This window comes from Erythranthe guttata, chromosome 3 (assembly GCF_056151865.1).
Source record: "Erythranthe guttata isolate IM_541 chromosome 3, IM_541, whole genome shotgun sequence".
In the NCBI taxonomy this organism is placed as follows: domain Eukaryota; kingdom Viridiplantae; phylum Streptophyta; class Magnoliopsida; order Lamiales; family Phrymaceae; genus Erythranthe; species Erythranthe guttata.
In genome coordinates this window covers 14,482,819-14,503,149 of record NC_142535.1, presented here as the reverse complement: position 1 = coordinate 14,503,149, position 20,331 = coordinate 14,482,819, and the positions used below count along the sequence as shown (strand labels likewise).

The 20,331-nt window shown below is 41.8% G+C and overlaps 1 protein-coding gene and 2 pseudogenes across 2 annotated transcripts; 2 read left to right on the top strand and 1 right to left on the bottom strand.

The window, feature by feature from the left end:
* The first annotated feature begins 1,932 nt into the window (after positions 1-1,932).
* LOC105971211 (serpin-ZX pseudogene) lies at positions 1,933-3,705 on the top strand (annotated as a pseudogene). The gene is made up of 3 exons (XR_016030164.1): positions 1,933-1,965; positions 2,259-2,555; positions 2,865-3,705. The product of XR_016030164.1 is annotated as a serpin-ZX pseudogene (transcript).
* Positions 3,706-4,383: 678 nt separating this feature from the next.
* LOC105971212 (serpin-ZX) lies at positions 4,384-20,242 on the top strand. Its single transcript, XM_088815590.1, has 2 exons — positions 4,384-4,885; positions 19,341-20,242. The coding sequence occupies exons 1-2, from the start codon at positions 4,493-4,495 to the stop codon at positions 20,121-20,123; spliced, it is 1,176 nt and encodes a 391-aa protein (XP_088671716.1). The 5' UTR covers positions 4,384-4,492; the 3' UTR covers positions 20,124-20,242.
* LOC105950575 (uncharacterized) lies at positions 12,137-17,536 on the bottom strand (annotated as a pseudogene).
* Positions 20,243-20,331: the final 89 nt, after the last annotated feature.

The following is a 20,331-nucleotide window of genomic DNA, read 5'->3' as shown; positions in this document are numbered from 1 at the left end:
CAAACGCCATGAACGAGGAGATCGGCGCCATCGAAAAGAATAAAACTTGGGAACTGACTTCCTTGCCTCCGGAACACAAGCCCATTGGTGTAAAGTGGGTTTACAAAATTAAGAAAAATTCCAAGGGAGAAATCGAGAGGTATAAAGCAAGGCTCGTGGTCAAAGGGTACAAACAAAGAGAAGGAATTGACTACGAAGAAGTCTTTGCCCCTGTTGCTCGATTAGAGACAATAAGGTTTCTAATTTCTTTGGCAGCACAAAAGAAGTGGAGGATCTATCAAATGGACGTAAAGTCTGCATTTTTGAATGGTTATCTTGACGAAGAGGTGTATATCGAGCAACCGGAAGGATATGTTGCTAAAGGCCATGAGAATAAAGTGCTAAAATTAAAGAAGGCATTGTATGGATTGAAGCAAGCACCGAGAGCTTGGAATAGTCGCATTGACGAACACTTTCAAAAGAAAGGCTTCAATAAATGCCCGCACGAGCATGCACTCTATGTCAAGACAAACGAGAAAGGTGATATCTTAATTGTTTGTCTTTATGTTGATGATTTAATTTTTTCAGGCAACAATGAGGGGATGATTAATATTTTTAAGAAAGAAATGGCCGAGGAATTTGAGATGACGGACATCGGATTGATGTCTTATTATCTTGGCATCGAAGTGCAACAACAAGATGATGGAATTTTCATTTCTCAAGAAAGCTACGCGAAGGAAGTTCTGAAAAAATTCAAAATGGAAAATTGCGAACCAAAGAGTACCCCAATCGATGTTGGTGAAAAGCTATCGAGGCATATTGGAGGAGAGCCGGTCGATCCAACTTTATTCAAAAGTTTGATCGGAAGTTTAAGGTACTTGACTTGCACTAGACCTGATATTCTTTATGCTGTTGGTCTTGTTAGTCGCTTTATGGAGAACCCGAAAACTTATCATTTTAAAGTGGCGAAAAGGATTCTCCGTTTCATCAAAGGTACTCTTGATCATGGAATTTTTTATCCTACTGGTGGAAATCTGAAGTTGGTAGGATATAGCGATAGTGATTGGGCAGGAGACGTTGATGACCGGAAAAGTACTACCGGATGCGTTTTCTTTTTTGGAGAAGCGGCTTTCACGTGGATTTCGAAGAAGCAGCCCATTGTCACATTATCGACCTGTGAAGCTGAATATGTTGCTGCAACTTCAAGTGTTTGCCATGCTTTGTGGCTGCGGAATTTGCTTAAGGAACTTGGTTTCAACCAAGGTGAATCAACGGACATTTATGTCGACAACAAATTTGCAATTGCGTTAGCAAAGAATCCGGTATTTCATGACCGAAGTAAGCACATCGAGACTCGTTTTCATTTCATAAGGGAATGCATTGCAAAGAAAGAGGTTCAAGTAAAATTTGTGAAGTCCGAGGATCAATTGGCGGACATTTTTACGAAGCCTCTAAGGAGAGAAATTTTCGAGAAGCTAAGGAATCGTCTTGGAATGCGAGCATCAAGTTTAAGGGGGCGTGTTGGAAATTAAACTTGAATAAACGAGTCAAAATAATAATTAAATTGTGTGGATTGTAAGTTCATGTGCGTAACCATTTTATGTACATGAATGTATTTGTCTAGTCATATTCTAGAGTATTTAGAAAGTCTAAGTCTTGGTCAAATATAATATTTATTATATTAGTCTAGAATTCTCTTATCCCTTGTATAAATAGGAATGTCCACTATCACTTTGGGTGTAAGAAAATCAGCCGAGAGAACAAGAAATAAAATTGAGAGTACAAGTGTTGATTGAGTTGAGTTTTTCATCTCCTCTCCACTAGAAACTAATAGTTCTTTTATTTGCATTTTAACCCACCTTCCAACAGTTTGACCCGGCCGCGATCATGCCCAACGAAACCTGAATCGACAGCGGCGAGATTACGACGTTCGCGTCTCCGGCGTGGGCGGTGATGACGTGCTTTGCCAGTGACAAGGAAGCGTCGGTGAGGTTGGGGATGGGTTCTCTGTGGCGGCGGCGGTCCATTTTGAGAAGTTGTTATGCGTGGATCTGATGGTGTGGTAGTGCGTGTGATGTATTCTAATTAATGACTGTATGTTAATGTAAGAAGAGTTTCAGCAAAATGAAGAAGAAAGAAGAGAAGCAAATGAAATATTTTTAGGAATTACCTGTGCAGCAGGCGCAATGAAGAAGAAAGAAGAGAGTGAAATTGAATTCTGAAAAAAGAACGAATAGTGTTATATTATATGATATGATAGGAAATGATTGATACGAAAGCCTACTAGCCTGCACTGCACTCGTCGGAAAAAAAACGAAGAGGAATTAGTTTCAAGAAAAATTGCAGGACGTAATCATAATTGCAATAGGGGGTATAGGACATGTCTACTAATCAATTCATTCTCGTCCGAGTTCGCCGCTCACGTGTTCGCCGACGGAGAGCCGCTCGGCGGGCCCCGTTTGTCCACCGCCAACGGCGTCTGGATTGACCAGAGCCTCCGCCTAAACCCCGCTTTCAAAGAAATTATCAAGAATTCTTACAAGGCTGCTTCTAATAACGTCGATTTTCAGAATAAGGTTAGTTTTTTTCAAGATTTCTTCATCAACATACATTGGGAATTATATTATCTTATTTGTACCTAACTTTGCCACTAATACTGACAACAACAATTTATAGTAGAACCTCGATAAACTAATAACCTGTCTTAAACAATAATTTTTATTCGGTCCCGACTCGGTAAAAATATACTAAATTATTAACTCCATAATTTAATATTTCTGTAAATTGACAAAATTTTGTTTGTTCTGACTCTATTAATTTATAGAGGTTTAAGTACTGTATGTGCAAATTATTACATCTATTTCCGTTTTTGACGATTTTCAAAGGCGGAGGAAGTAAGGAAAGAAGCGAACAAATGGGCTGAAAAGGAAACGAATGGCCTCATCAAAGATGTACTCGAACCCGGTTCGGTGAATTCTTGGACTAGGCTTATCGTTGGGAACGCAGTGTATTTTTAAAGGAGATTGGGAAGACGAATTTGATGCATCAGAGACTAACGACCACGAGTTTTTCCTCTTAAACGGAACCTCGATTCAAGTACCGTACATGACGAGCACGAAGAATCAATACATTAGAGGATTTGGTGGATTTAGTAAATTTTTTATGACAAGCTACGACGATGCCAAAGATGGTTTTAAAATCTTGAGACTACCATGCATATAAATGAGGTCAAGATCGCGAACGTGAATTCTCAATGTATTTTTTCTCCCGGACGCAAAAGATGGGCTACCTGCTTTGCTAGAGAAGTTCGGGTCCGAATCCCGATTCGTCGAAAACCACGCCCCGCAAAGTCTAGTGGAAGTTGGCGAATTTCGAATCCCAAAGATTAAAATAAGTTTCGAATTTGAGGCTACGGGGGTTGTTCAAAGCCGGGGAGTGGTGCTTCCTTTTTGTCCGGGTGGAGTAGCGGAGATGGTGGACTCGACTATTGACGGGAAGCTTCTGTACGTTTCTGGAATCATCCACAAGGCTTTCATCGAAGTGAACGAGCGAGGCACGAAAGCTGCGGCAGTTACCTTTACTGGCACATATGATGGTGGTTGTTGGGAGGAGAAGAAGATATTGAATTTTGTGGCTGACCATCCTTTCTTATTTGTTATAAGAGAAGATGTGAGCGGTGTACTGCTTTTCGTCGGCCAACTAGTTAATCCCCTTGACGGTTAGTTATATGTATACAAAACATTTGTTTTATTATATTTTGTTTTTTTCTATAATATTGTTTTGTCAACATAAAAGAGACCTGTTTATTTCCTGACGGTGGATTGAATCATTAAATCAAATGCTTACGTACTTGATAAGCGTCGAGGCAATTTTGTTTGCGTTTATTAAACGCGACGAATAAAGCAAAGTATAATCCATCGTTGAATCATTTATATAAGAAACCCCAAGAAAACTAAATATTCCAGTCTTCTATTACAAATATCCGATCAATTCTCATCATTGAAGATTTGGTCATATTTACGGTGTTGGCCGGCGTCAAAGTTGAAACTTATTGGCAAGCAAGCAACCCAAATTTGGGCTTCGTATTATCCCCTCATCAGAATCACGCACAAACAACCGACAGATGATCGACGACCTCTACGAATCAATCTCCAACCACCACGTACAGACCCACCAACCAGAGCGATGTTTCCTTGCACGTGACTTTTTTCCGTCCAAACTAACAACAATTTCAAACGGTGGACGAAAATTATAAAAGAACTGGTTATTTGAGTATCAATTTCATGCCAGAAACAATTTAAGAACCTGTAAAATGTGTATAATATAGGGACAAAAACTGTAATCATCCCTATATTCAGATGACTTTTTTCATTAGACCCATTCTTTCTCCACAATTTACAGTTGTCCCACTTTCATTGTTTAATAATAATATTAATATATTTGCTCAAAGTCCTTTTAAATACAAGATCAAATATTTCATCTCCATCATCACTTCATTATAGACATATCAAAAATGGAACTCTACAGAGAATCCATTCTAAACCAGACTAATTTTTCATTTTCAATGGCAAAGCAACTCCTCGCCACCGATTACAAGGACACAAACGTCATTTTCTCGATGTTGTCGATCCATATCATGTTGGGCATGATTGCGGCCGGGTCGAAAGGCCCGACCCGAGATCAGATGCTGGGGTTTTTCAAGTCCAGTTCCATTGAAGAACTGAACTCGCTCTTGGGGCAGCACGTGACCAAGGTGTTTGCCGACGGTGAGCCGCTTGGTGGGCCCCGTTTGTCCTTGGTCAACGGCATTTGGGTTGACCAGAGTCTCAGCTTTAAACCCCGTTACAAAGAAATTGTCGAGAATGATTACAGGGCTGCTTCTTATCGTGTTGATTTTCGGACTCAGGTTAGTTTTCTTCTTCTTTTTCAGCTAGTCCATGGATTAAAGCTACTTCTCTGATGATCGACAATTATCATCAACGACGACGTATTTGTCTATGTTAAATTGTATAAAACTCATGTCTCTTTTAATTTTTTTCTTACATAAAATCTAATTTTCCGTTAATTGGGGAAATTACAATTTATGTTACTAAACTTTACCACTAAAACGATTTATGTCCTCAAACTTTTCAATTTACGAAATATGTCATCAAACTTGCCACTTTTGATCACTTTATGTTCTGCCGTTAATGTCGGCAGCTAACTTTGACGGAAATAGCACGCGTGGCTCACCTGACGTCTATGTGGCCGTTAAATGTCGAGTTGTACAACACCCAGTGCCTACTTGGTCGACGAAACGTGATGTGGAGCGACACGTCATTCTCCTCCCCTATTTCTATTCTAAAATCCCTAATTCTCCATATCCCCAATGAACTCGTAAATTCAATCCCTAAATTCCCATTTCGAATCCTTCAATTGAGGTGAAATTCGAAAATAGCAGAATCGTCTGTGAGTCCATGGCCATTTTTCGTGGTGTTTTACCAGCAAAATAGCCCAATAAACAAATGCCGAATGTTTCCTCGATTTCACTTTCATCTTCGGGCCGAAATATCATGTCTTCTTCCACTTTGTTGGGGAAGTCGGGGAGCTGGAATCCGTTCTTGGGCACTCTATTATTGGCGATAAAAGAATTATATGCAGCTTTGACAGGTGCTGCATGTTTTTTTTTCTTTCGGAATTGGTTCAGACATTTTGTCGAACACCTTCTGGGCAGATTCTGAGTCTGCTGAGTTGGATAGAATTTGTGCCATCTTCACCATCCTTGTGCTCTCGCTTCATCGAGACCACAAGGGGCACAAGCATCAGCAAGCAAAAAATCACACGACCCCAACGTTCTAGAGACAGAGTTGGGAGAAGAATTAAAGCTTCCTCTAAAATCTTTTTCAGAACCAAAAGAGGAGTCGCGTTAACCTTCTTCCTCTCGATTGCAGGCATGTGTTTGCACGTGAATCTGCTGTTCTTTGAGAAGGGAAAAACTCTTCAAATGTGAGAAGGAATGAAACGTGATTTGGGATTTGGGATTTGGGAGAGTGAGTTAGAGGAAATTAGTATATTCTTGTGCCACGTCAACATTTAATATTCAATATATTATTCCACATCACATTTCCGTCGAAGTTAGCTGCCGACGTTAACGGCAGAACATAAAGTGATCAAAAGTGGCAAGTTTGAGGACATATTTCATGGATTGAAATGTTTGAGGACATAAATCGTTTTAGTGGTAAAGTTTAGGGACATAAACTATAATTTTCCCTCCGTTAATTATATGGAAAGGGATATATATTCTTGCATTCAGTGGCGAGTCGAGAAATGTGTTACAGGGTGGACTTAAATTTTCGGGGTACGGGGCAACACCTCCGAAAAAAAAATTATGACTTTTTTTGTGACAAAATCAGAAAATAGGAACATAGAATGAAGGAAAAAAAAATTAGAGTTTTTTTGCATTAACTTGAATTTTGGTGGGCTAATTAATATAAACTGGAGGGTGGGCTAATTAATATAAACTGGAGGGGCTTAATCGATATTTAGGTATAATATGGGAAAACATTTGCAAATTAAGGGTGAGCTTGAGTCCACCCCTCCCAAAGGGGTGGACTCGCCCCTGCATGCATTGTATGTTCGGATTTCATGCATTTTTTCTTCATCGTCTTTCTCTGTCTCTCTTGAAATATGGGTTTTCTAGTTGCTTTCAATATTTTGTTTGGATTATGAGTTTTCTGCGTTTTTATATACACAAAAAATTGTAGAATGCAAACAGAATGACAACTTTGTTACATTTTGTAGTTCAGTGGAATTTGGTACGACTACACAGTTTGTGGTGTAAGCTTAACTTTCCCCAAAATTTAATGTGGTTGGGATACAATTGTACCTCAAATGGGTATTCATTTTTACGTTTACAACTATAGGGATTATTCAATAAACAAAAACTCACGTCATTTGTTTAGACCACGTCGCTGGAGCAAAATGAAAATTAAAACAACTGCATAAATATTTTCTCCGAGCAATTAGCTCGATGGAGGTGATACGCGTTTTCCTCACGTATAAATTACCGCAAGTATACGGTATCGCATTTTGCAGAACAGTGGTTCCGGATATCGATCCACAGGGACCTTGTAGATTCAATTGCTGAGTAGTGTAATTATATTATCGTTATATTATCTAGCCGATCGTAAATAAGTGGATTGGTGAGAAACCCTAATTTAAAAGCATGCAAGAACGTAAACATGCAAATATAGAATGTACGTACAATAAAGTAACGACAAATCAACGCGGGGGACTTCGATTTAAAGGGGACTTCTAGGGCCAAATCCACCTAGGTATAATCAACAACGATCGACAAATCCGCTATTTAAAATCACGTTCCTATTCGTTAACCCAGACGCTAATATACTCTAACCCCCGTCTCCAGTGTAGCTAGAGTCTACCCACAGGTCCGACGTCTCCGTTCAGAACCTGCTATTAAGAGAGCATTTAGGTCAAGTCCTTAAGGGCTACCCGAAGTGCATCACGTCTCCGTTTCCACACCCCGAGCTATGTTCTCCTAACTTCAAACAAGAAATCCTCTCTCGAGTTCATTCCTATTTAATATCAGTCTGAGAGCTGATCAACACAATCAGAAGCATTTAATACAGGAAAACATAAACGAAATCAAAACACGACAAATAGATAGCAGAAATGACGATCGAAATCAATATATACAAGGCTTCATTACCCCAGAAGAAAATGTTCTTAGTTCATAACAAACATAGTATCAAAAGAATGTACAAAGGAAATGAAGAACAAAACGTAAAGAAATTGCGTAAGAAAAACCCAAGTCGGAACCCCCGTTGATGATTCCCGCGAAGAACCGTTGAAAACCGTAAAAAGTCGAAGAAGGATGAAGAGTGAGGGCTTGCTTCTATTTATAGTAAATTGCAAAGCTTCCTCAAGAAGCTTTGCAATTTAAAATATCTGCCCTTGAAAAACGTGCCAGATCGCGATCCAATAAAGTCAGATCGCGATCTGGCTTCTCAAAAAAAACGTGAACCGCCTCCCAGATCGCGATCCAGGAAGTGCGGATCGCGATCTGGGTCTGAATATTGATTGCCACTGGAATTTGTCACCAGATCGCGATCCGACTTTCCTGGATCGCGATCTGGGTCTGAACTTTGCTTGCTACTGGAATTTGCCCCCAGATCGCGATCCGACTTTCCTGGATCGCGATCTGGGTCTTATTGACCACTTTCTCGGCTTGAAAAATCGGTTTCGCTTCCAAATGGCTTCGACTTGGCAACAAAAGCTAACAAAACCTAAAAAAAGAAATAAAACAAGAAACGCAATAATATATACAAATAAAGCCGAAACTCGGACGAACGAAGACCAAAACTCGAAGATTCGATAAGCAAAAATCGTGCAAAACGAACACTTATCACACCCTCAAACTTAGATCTTTACTCGTCCCGAGTAAATCAAAATGAAACTACAACGAAAATGAAATAAAAACAACAAACTAAACTAGGCCACTAACGTAGGGAAACACGATTGCATTTAGCGTATGCAATAAGCCTTTGAACCCCTGGGTACCCCCAAAGGACGAGTTGTGTCTCGTGAGGGTTTTCAGACAACACACCCACAAAGTTGCCGGATTGGTCAAAGCATTGCAATTACTTCGAAAGATAAAACGAGCTAGATAACCTAAAATCTCATAATGGCCCACGGCTTTAAGGTATTCGACTTTCCTACCGACGCAATTAGTTGTTTCTACACCAAAATGAAAGATAGACTCAACAATCCGTAATTAAACAATAAACACAATTATCGAGGGTTTTGAGTAGAAATGTGGGTGAAAAGTAAGTTTTGATTCAGAAATTCAAAAACTCGAGTTGGGCATAAGTTGGTCTTTTTATTCAATAAGATACGACAACAACAATATATTGTGATTTTTCTCACAACTTTCTTTTTTTTTTTTCTTTTTTTTTTTTTTTTTTTTTTTTTTTTTTTTTTTTTTTTTTTTTTTTTTTTTTTTTTTTTAAACATATCGAATAAAAACGTAGAGACCATTGATAGAACTTCTAGCCAACAACTCGAAATCGTGAACACATAATTCAATTCTAACCTGCCCCCCAAACCTCAGGCTATTATACCCCTCAGAAAAATGCGCTCAAGCTTAATCGGAAAGGATTCGAAAGGCTATCCACACAAGTTGCAAAAACGCAGTCGGAAGGTTCATCTATAATTAGCCGGTGATCCATAATTTCAATTTTAAAATCAACTAGCCCATCTACTAATTCATTAATTGCTTTGCTTCAAAAGAACCCGGAAATGCAAATTACACTCGATCCTACATGAAATGCATGTGACAAACATAACACAATAACAGAAATCAAAATACATAAACGAAACTAAATTATATGATATGCATGCAAAAGACCAAATCAAAATAAGATAAATAAAATAAAATAAAAACAAAGTCTAGCAAAGATACATCGTAAACGAAATATCAATCCAACGACTTATCCCAAAATAAACGAAAGAAAAAAAAAACAAACAAACAAGTTCAACACACACCACCCTCAAACTTAAATTCTAGCATAGTCCCTATGCTCAAAAGCAGAATAAGAAATAAAAGGGATAGAAAACACAACGTCCCCTAGTTGTCGTGATCGTCCTCGTGGGCTCCTCCCTCCTCTTCCGGTCGTCCCCGCTCGTACTCCTCCCAGGCCTGTGCCACCAGTGTAGTGGCTGCCGCTTGTGCTTGTTCGTCGGCGGCGGAGGTTGATGCTACATCATATCGAGGCCGTGGTGGGAACGGCCGTGGCTCGACAATGTCATCGGTCCTGCACTGAAGCGCTGCAGCCATGGCCTTCATCATTTTCTTGAACCATCCCACATTTTCCTCCATAACATCCATCCATTGGCCGACATACTCAGGGAGCTGTGGTTCTGCTTCTTGTCTGCCTCTTCTGGCCCTTGGTTGTGGTCGAGCCGCATGAGCACCTGAGGGACCCGCATCTGGTAAGTCTGAGTCGCCCTCGCCTAGGGGTCCACTCGCTGGCTGGAGCTTGTGGTAAGGGAAGATCGGCTGTGGTGACCTGATGAGCCGGTCATCAGCGTATGTGGGGACCCCTGCACGATTACACAGTGTAGTGATGAGGGAAGGGAACATCAGACCTAGAGAGGTATCACCTAAGCATCGTCGGATCTCCGAGTGTATGATCGCGCCCACGTTCACAGGTGTCCTCTTCATTAGGGCATACATCAGTGTAAGACGTGGGGCATAGGTCTTGGCCGTCGATTTTGTGGGCATAAGCCTGCTACTGACGAAGTACATCCATACCTTCGCTTCTCTTGACAGTTCCCCCCGACGAAACCAGTGCTCTCCTTTTTCCCACTTCGAACCCCTAGGGCAAAGAGTCTGAATCAGCTCCTCATAGGTCGTTGCCAACTTCAGTTGTTGAAACGGCTCGGTCGGGACTTCGGGTATGTGGAAAAAATCGTTGATTGTAGCGGCGTCATAGCGCACCTCTTTGTCTCGAAGAACGACCACCGACCCCGGGTGAAAACCGGCATTGGCATAGAAAAGCCTCACGAGATTCTCGTTGTAGTCGTCCGGTCGTCTGGCCAAGTACTCCCATTTCCGACGATCAAAGTTTGTTCGAATCGATTCTTTTTCCATGCCATAGATATCTAATTCTCTTTCTGGAACAAACGGTCGGCTATGGCGACGTATAAACTCTCTCTTGGCCTCGACGTTCAGGTACAAAAACTCATCTCCCGGCTCGAGGACTACGTGGTCAAGGATGGTGTGTTGATTAGCCCGGGATCCCATCTCAAGTTGCACGTTTCCCGTGCGTGGGGTTTGTTGCTCTTCCGGCACCTGAGATGGTGGTGGTGCGCTCGAAGTGCCCTCTTGGCTTCCCGTGCCTCGAGAAGCTGCATTTTTCTTCGGTGCGGCTTTTCCCTTTGCCGGAGCCTTCTCCTTGGGTTGGGCTTTTTTGGTGGTTTCGCCCGTCTTTAAGAGTTTCTTGGCCGGCGACGTCATTTCGTTCGACTTTGTGCGAGATGGAGGGTCGAAAGCCTTTGGAAGTTGGTTCGGGAATTTTGTCGAACACTTGGCGTGCCCAACTTGGTAATCCTTTTGATTTCCCCCGGTTGTTTGGTACCTATCCCTCCTACATCAATCACAACACCCAAGTGAGAATCCACCACCACAATCAACAATAGGCAGCTAAACAATCAACCCAAGTCATTCAAATCTTTATTTTATCCTTTATTTCGAAATTAAGAACAATAGGGCAATTCCTATATCTAAACATTGGTTCACCCGCAAATTCATGTTTTGAATCCCAACACCAAGTACAAATTCACGGACAAGCATACACAATTAACAAACAAGGGGAAAAAACATGAAATTTTGGTGAAATTCGAAAAAAATTGAAGAAAATAAAAGAAATGAGGATTAGATTGAAAATTTACCTTTTCTTGAAGATTCACCCACAAATTCTTGGAATAAATGTGCAAATCGTGAATTTGTGATGATCAAGTGTGTGATTGATGTGCTTTTTATGAAAGAAATTGAAGATTTTGAAGTTGGGGAGGGGTTAGGGTTTGGAATTTAGAAAAGGGGGAGTGAGGAAATGAAAGGGGATTTGTGAATTTGAACTGTTTTTCGTCCCCAGATCGCGATCCACAATACCCGGATCGCGATCTGGGTCTCACCTTGCAGCTTCTGGAAAAAGGCCCCAGATCGCGATCCGGCGTTCCTGGATCGCGATCTGGTCCTTAAAATTTCAGCTTCTGGAAAAACGTCCCAGATCGCGATCCGACATACCTGGATCGCGATCCGGGCCCAAAATCCGCCGCTTCTGGAAAAACGTCCCAGATCGCGATCCGACATACCTGGATCGCGATCCGGGCCCAAAACTGGCTGCTACTGGAAAAACACCCCAGATCGCGATCCGACTTACCTGGATCGCGATCCGGGACACCTAAAACCTGGCAAAACGAAAATTTAAATGGGTGAGATAGAGGTGTTGAACCCTAAATTATAAAGATGCACGAAAAAGGCTAAAAAATTAAAAACGAAAACAAGAAAAAAAGGAAAATGACAGAATATGAGCAACAATGGGTTGCCTCCCATTTAGCGCCTGTTTTACAGTCGACGGCTCGACTTCTTTTGGATTCATTGGGAGAAAATTAGTGCGACACGCTCCACTTCCTCGGGAGCACCATTCGGGTAGTAATGCTTAACTCGTTGCCCATTCACTTTGAACGACGGACCGTCTCGTCCTCGTATTTCGATAACTCCTTGTGGGGTTGCGCTTAGGACTACGAATGGTCCCGACCAACGGGACTTGAGCTTTCCCGGAAATAGTCGTAGCCGAGAATTGAATAGCAGGACTTGGTCACCTGCCCGGAACTCTCGCTTCGTGATTCTTTTGTCATGCCACTTTTTCGTCTTTTCTTTGTAAATCTTGGCATTTTCGTAAGCATCATTTCTGAACTCCTCCATTTCGTTGAGTTGAAGCAATCGACGATCGCCGGTAGCTGTTTGATCGAAATTGAGCTTTTTGACTGCCCAATATGCTCGGTGCTCCAATTCCACTGGCAGGTGGCACGCTTTCCCATACACGAGTTTGTACGGAGACATACCAATCGGTGTTTTGAATGCGGTTCGATAGGCCCAAAGTGCATCATCGAGCTTCAATGCCCAATCTTTTCGGTTCGTGCTCACGGTCTTCTCCAGAATCTGTTTGATTTCTCGATTTGACAACTCAGCAAGGCCATTTGTCTGTGGATGATAGGCAAGCGCAATTTTGTGTCGGATTCCCAACTTGTTCGTGAGATTAGTGAGCAGTTTGTTGCAGAAGTGAGATCCTTCATCGCTAATGATCGCCCTGGGTGTCCCAAACCTTGAGAATATGTTCTTGTGGAAGAATTTGAGGACCGTACGAGCATCGTTGGCCGTGGTGGCAATCGCTTCGACCCATTTGGACACGTAGTCCACGGCAAGCAGAATGTATAACTTTCCGTTCGAAGAAGGGAATGGTCCCATGAAGTCTATGCCCCAAACATCGAAAAGCTCCACCTCTTGCATGTTGTTCAAAGGCATTTGGCTTTTGTTGGATAGGTTCCCTGTTCGTTGGCACCGATCACACCGTTTCACGAACTCGTAACTATCACGGAAAAGGGTTGGCCAAAAGAAGCCTGACTGCAGAACCTTGGCGGCAGTGCGAGATTCCCCGTGATGCCCGCCACAGGGTGAAGAGTGGCAATGTGTGAGAATCTCACGTACTTCTGTTTCCGGAACACATCTTCGGATGACTCGATCGGGGCCGGTTCTGAAAAGCAATGGCTCGTCCCAAAGATAGAAACGACTGTCGTGAAGGAATTTTTTCTTTTGGTGATACGATAGATCGTCAGGAATGATTCCACTGGCCAAGAAGTTGGCCACATCAGCATACCACGGAGTGTGAGTACTAATGGCGAGCAGTTGCTCGTCTGGGAAGGATTCCTGAATATTTCCTTCGGCTGGAACTTCTTCTAGTATGAGTCTGGAAAGATGATCTGCTACCACATTCTCGCTCCCTTTTTTGTCTCTGATTTCCAAGTCGAACTCCTGGAGTAGTAGTACCCATCTGATGAGTCTGGGCTTGGCGTCCTTCTTCGCGAACAAGTATCGAATAGCTGCGTGGTCGGTGTAAATGATCACCTGAGACCCCAAAATATACGGTCTGAACTTGTCAACAGCATAAACGACTGCAAGCATTTCCTTTTCGGTCGTTGAATAGTTCTTCTGTGCCTGGTCAAGTGTACGACTCGAATAGTAGATGGCTTTGAAGATTTTGTCCCTCCTTTGTCCCAATACAGCACCTACAGCATAGTCGCTCGCATCGCACATGATCTCGAATGGTTCCTCCCAATTGGGAGTAATCATAATCGGTGATTGGGTTAGCTTCTCCTTGAGAAACGTGAAAGCCTGCAAACAAGCAGAATCAAAATCAAAGACAGCTTCCTTCTCAAGCAAATGACATAATGGTTTTACTATTTTCGAAAAATCTTTAATGAATCTACGGTAAAACCCAGCATGCCCTAAAAAACTTCTAACTCCCTTCACATCCTTTGGTGGAGGCAATTTTTCAATCGTTTCGATTTTTGCCCTATCCACCTCAAGACCCTTTTTCGAGACCTTGTGGCCTAGAACAATACCTTCACGAACCATAAAATGACATTTTTCCCAATTTAAAACAAGGTTCGTTTCTGTACATCTTTTCAAAACAAGTTCTAGATTGTGCACACAATGATCGAAAGACGATCCAAACACAGAAAAATCATCCATAAACACCTCAAGAAACTCTTCTACCATATCGTGAAATATAGACATCATACAACGTTGAAAGGTAGCAGGCGCATTACACAAACCGAAAGGCATCCTACGAAATGCAAAAGTACCGTAGGGGCAAGTAAAAGTAGTTTTCTCTTGGTCTTCCGGGGCGATTGAAATTTGATTGTACCCCGAATAACCATCAAGAAAACAGTAATACTCGAAACCTCCTAGCCTGTCTAGCATTTGATCGATAAAGGGAAGGGGGAAATGGTCTTTTCTAGTGGCTGCATTCAATAATCTGTAATCGAAACACACACGCCACCCAGTGACTGTTCTAGACGGAATAAGTTCATTTTTATCATTCACAATAACCGTCATCCCACCCCTTTTTGGCACAACCTGCACCGGACTGACCCACGGACTGTCAGAAATTGCATAAATCATACCAGCGCCTAACAATTTCAAGACTTCTTTTTTGACTACCTCTTTCATTGACGGGTTTAACCGCCTCTGAGGTTGGACTCTCGGTTTATAGACGTCTTCCATTAGAATTTTGTGTTGAACAATAGATGGGCTAATTCCCTTAATATCCTCAATAGACCAACCTATAGCTGACCTATATTCTCTAAGGACCTCCAGCAGTGTGTTTGTTTCGGCCTCGCTCAAACTAGAAGAAATAATCACCGGATAAGTCTGGTCTGCTCCAAGAAAAGCATAACAAAGATAATCCGGTAATTGCTTCAATTCCAGTACGGGGGCCGTTTTCACACTAACTGGTATCTCGGGGACGATCCCTACCTCGTCTATACCTAAAATCTCGGCACACTCAAGAAACAACACACAATCAAGCACATCATTTTCAATAGGGGTTTCAGGGGAGGCAGAATGCAAATCAATAGAATTAACAATGCAGTGCTCAACAGAATCACATAATTCACACAAATCAAAAAAGGAGGAAACACAGTCCTCGATCACGTCTATTCTACTGCAATGCTCAACATGCTCAGAGTGTTTAAATGCATCTGTCAAATTAAAAACAACTTCTTCCCCATTTACCCTAAGCATTAAAGATCCTAATTCCATATCAATCATCGCCTTACCAGTGGCTAAGAATGGACGACCTAAAATGATTGGTGCTTCATCATCTTCAAGGCATTTCAAGTACCACAAAATCAACAGGCAAAATGAATTTATCTACTTTAACTAGCAGATCTTCTACAATCCCATCGGGATATTTCAATGAGCGATCAGCTAGCTGTAAAGTCATGCGAGTGCGGTTCAAATTTCCTAAGCCCAGTTTTAGAAACACAGACATAGGCATCAAATTAATACTTGCCCCCAAATCACATAAAGCTTTATCGAAAGTAGAATTGCCAATAATGCAAGGAATAGTGTAACTCCCTGGATCTTTCATTTTTGGTGGCAGATTCGACTGAAGAATGGCACTGCAAGTTGCCGTGAGTGTCACTGGTGTGTCTTCTTCGATTCGAATTTTCTTGGATAGGACTTCCCTCATGAACTTGGTGTAGTTTGGCATTACCTCCAAGGCTTCTGCAAAAGGGATGTTGATTCGAATCTGCTTGATCTTTTCAATGAACTTCTTCAATTGATCCTTGAACTTCTTCTTCTTCTGTCTTTCTGGAAAAGGAATAGGAGTTACCATAAGAGGGGGATTATCAGGAAAAGAAATGTTATTGGGCTTACTAGCCTCTTTTGTATTACTCCCTGAAACGGTGATTTCCGGCTCGACCGGGGTCGGTTGTACAGCTGGCCTTGGTGATTCGTCTGTCGGATAAGGAGGATCGGTCATTTGCAGACCACTTCGGGTGGTTATGGCTTGACAGCTTTCTTTTGGATTGACTTCGGTATTGCTCGGGAATCCACCCTTTGCCATTGTGGACATGGATTGGGCGATTTGCCCTATTTGCTTTTCCATGTTCTTCATTGTTGATTTCAGCCCCTCCATTTCCTGTTCTTGTCGGTGAAGACGCTCGTCATACGTTGGCCCTCGTTGCTCTCTTTGATGGTTGAAATCGGGAGGTGGTTGTAGAGCATTCTTCGGATTGGCATAGGAGAAGTTCTCGTGATTCCGAATTCCCGGGTGGTAATGAGTAGGGTTTTGGTTCTGATTGTTGGTTCCTCGGAAATTGTTGAATCGGTGGTTCATAAAGTGTGCCTGCTCCCAATCGTCGTTTGTGGCTTGTGAGGTACTTGCTGCTGCTACTCGTTCGGTCTGTGGCCCTCGAACTGAAATTTGGGCGACCTGATTTGATAGGATCGCTAATTGTGCTGAAACTGCGGCTAAAGGTTCGAGTTGATGGACTCCGGCCACCTTTTGTACACCACTCCGTTCGGACGGCCAATGGTACGCATTCTCACACATTCGCTCGACAATGTCTCGAGCGTCTGTGGGAGTCTTGTTTTGTAATGATCCACCTGAAGCAGCATCGACTAGAGATCGGGCTGGTTGATCGAGCCCATTGTAGAATAACTCCATTTGATCCCACGGGTTGAATCCGTGTTGAGGGCATTGTCGTAATAAGTCCTTGAATCTCTCCCAAGACTCGTGCATCGGCTCTTGGCTCATCTGTCTGAAGTTGCCTACATCTCTTCGTAGTTGTGCGGTCTTCGAGGGTGGAAAGAATCGTGCCAGAAAGGCTTGTGATAATTCTTCCCAACAGGTGAGTGATCCTGGATTAAGACTCAGAAGCCAACTCTTCGCTTTGTCTCTGACAGAAAATGAGAATAGCTTCAACCGAATGGCATCATCAGAAACGCCGTTAACTTTGATCGTGTCACAAATTTCCAAAAAATTGGCAAGATGGAGATTCGGATCCGCAGTGGCTGCTCCGGAGAATTGGTTCGCCATGACCATGTTGATTAGCCCCGTTTTCAGCTCGAAGTTGTTTGCGGCTATCGTCGGTTTCCTGATTCCCGAATAGTTCTCATTCATAGCTGGAGTTCGGTATTCTCGCATTGTTCGCTCGGGTGGCAGGTTCGGTCTTGGCTGCTCGTGATCTCGTCCTGGCTCTTGATCGTACTCAAAGGCCAGGTGCTCTGGATTTCCTTGATCTTCGGCCATTGGTTCACTTTGTTGGTTGCGCGTGGCCCTTAGTCTACGTAATGTCCTTTCAATCTCGGGATCGTAAGGTATGATTTCCAAATTTCGACGCCTGGGCATAAACAAAGTGAGTGGTTAAGATCAAGGTAAAAATCGAAAATAAAACAAGTAAATGGCTAAAGTAATACTCAGATAATTGGTAACACTATCAGCAAAGATAAAATCAAATTGGTACCCGGCAACGGCGCCAAAAACTTGATACGCGTTTTCCTCACGTATAAATTACCGCAAGTATACGGTATCGCATTTTGCAGAACAGTGGTTCCGGATATCGATCCACAGGGACCTTGTAGATTCAATTGCTGAGTAGTGTAATTATATTATCGTTATATTATCTAGCCGATCGTAAATAAGTGGATTGGTGAGAAACCCTAATTTAAAAGCATGCAAGAACGTAAACATGCAAATATAGAATGTACGTACAATAAAGTAACGACAAATCAACGCGGGGGACTTCGATTTAAAGGGGACTTCTAGGGCCAAATCCACCTAGGTATAATCAACAACGATCGACAAATCCGCTATTTAAAATCACGTTCCTATTCGTTAACCCAGACGCTAATATACTCTAACCCCCGTCTCCAGTGTAGCTAGAGTCTACCCACAGGTCCGACGTCTCCGTTCAGAACCTGCTATTAAGAGAGCATTTAGGTCAAGTCCTTAAGGGCTACCCGAAGTGCATCACGTCTCCGTTTCCACACCCCGAGCTATGTTCTCCTAACTTCAAACAAGAAATCCTCTCTCGAGTTCATTCCTATTTAATATCAGTCTGAGAGCTGATCAACACAATCAGAAGCATTTAATACAGGAAAACATAAACGAAATCAAAACACGACAAATAGATAGCAGAAATGACGATCGAAATCAATATATACAAGGTTTCATTACCCCAGAAGAAAATGTTCTTAGTTCATAACAAACATAGTATCAAAAGAATGTACAAAGGAAATGAAGAACAAAACGTAAAGAAATTGCGTAAGAAAAACCCAAGTCGGAACCCCCGTTGATGATTCCCGCGAAGAACCGTTGAAAACCGTAAAAAGTCGAAGAAGGATGAAGAGTGAGGGCTTGCTTCTATTTATAGTAAATTGCAAAGCTTCCTCAAGAAGCTTTGCAATTTAAAATATCTGCCCTTGAAAAACGTGCCAGATCGCGATCCAATAAAGTCAGATCGCGATCTGGCTTCTCAAAAAAAACGTGAACCGCCTCCCAGATCGCGATCCAGGAAGTGCGAATCGCGATCTGGGTCTGAATATTGATTGCCACTGGAATTTGTCACCAGATCGCGATCCGACTTTCCTGGATCGCGATCTGGGTCTGAACTTTGCTTGCTACTGGAATTTGCCCCCAGATCGCGATCCGACTTTCCTGGATCGCGATCTGGGTCTTATTGACCACTTTCTCGGCTTGAAAAATCGGTTTCGCTTCCAAATGGCTTCGACTTGGCAACAAAAGCTAACAAAACCTAAAAAAAGAAATAAAACAAGAAACGCAATAATATATACAAATAAAGCCGAAACTCGGACGAACGAAGACCAAAACTCGAAGATTCGATAAGCAAAAATCGTGCAAAACGAACACTTATCAGGAGGCCCGAAAAAAAGTTCATCTCCTGTTGCTCTCTTATTCATACATCTTTTAAATGGAAAAATTAACTATGCATAAATTAACCCCCTTTGTATTTTAGAAATTTTGCACCAAATCTCTGTTAGAAAAAAAAAATTGAATTCTTGAATTAAGGTCTTGAAATTAACCGCGTTAATTATTAATGAAAAATGAGATTTCGTGCAAGAAAAATGAAAACATATAGAGTTTTACATAATAAAATGAAGTTAGGCAAATTTTGATAACCGTAAAGTTTTCCGAAGTTTACCGTGTGTTACAAAACACAGTTTAATTCTAAATTATTGTATTTTCATATCTTGATGATTTTTGAAGGCCGACGATGTTATAGAAGAAGTGAATAAATGGGCTGAGAACGAAACAAACGGCCTCATCAAAAATATACTGGGACCTGGTTTAGTTGATGCTAGCACTAGGCTTATCCTCGCTAATGCAGTGTATTTTAAAGGAATGTGGAAGGAAACATTTGATGCGTCAATGACTAAAGACGACGAGTTTTTCCTCTTAAACGGAAGCTCAATTAAAGCACCTTTCATGACAAGTTGGGAAAGGCAATATATCCATGATTTTGAGGGTTTTAAGGTTTTGGGGCTACCATATAAACAAGGTGAAGATAAACGCAAATTCTCAATGTACATCTTTCTTCCGGATGCAAAAGATGGGCTGCCATCCTTGATAGAAAAAGCCGGCTCCAAATCTGGATTCATCGAGAAACACCTCCCACTTCGGGATGTCGAAGTCGGTAATTTCCGAATTCCAAAATTTAAAATAGAATTCGAATTCGAAGCAACAAAAGCTCTGAAGGAGCTCGGAATGGTGCTTCCCTTTTCAAGCGGTGATCTCACTGAAATGGTGTACCCAACTATAACTACCCAGACGGAGAATTTGTTCGTCTCGAAATTTATCCACAAGGCGTTTGTTGAAGTGAACGAGAAAGGCACGGAAGCTGCAGCGGTTTCGATTGTTACTTTTGACACTTCACTAATTAAGGATAAATTGGATTTTGTGGCCGACCATCCTTTCATGTTTGTTATAAGAGAAGATGTGAGTGGGATGATACTCTTCATTGGGCAGCTACTTGAACCCTCCACTAGTTAATTAACGGCACATTTAATTTTATTACCTCTTTTGATTTTGTGGTTTGGATTGATAAACGTATTGAGTGATTGATATATTGTGGTGAATATGATTGTGTAATATAATGAGTTATTTGCACAGACCCCTCTGTGTAATGTCTAATGGTTAAAAAATCGTCTATATTAAAACAATTAGTACATACGCCCATGTTAGTCGATTGTGTGCTACA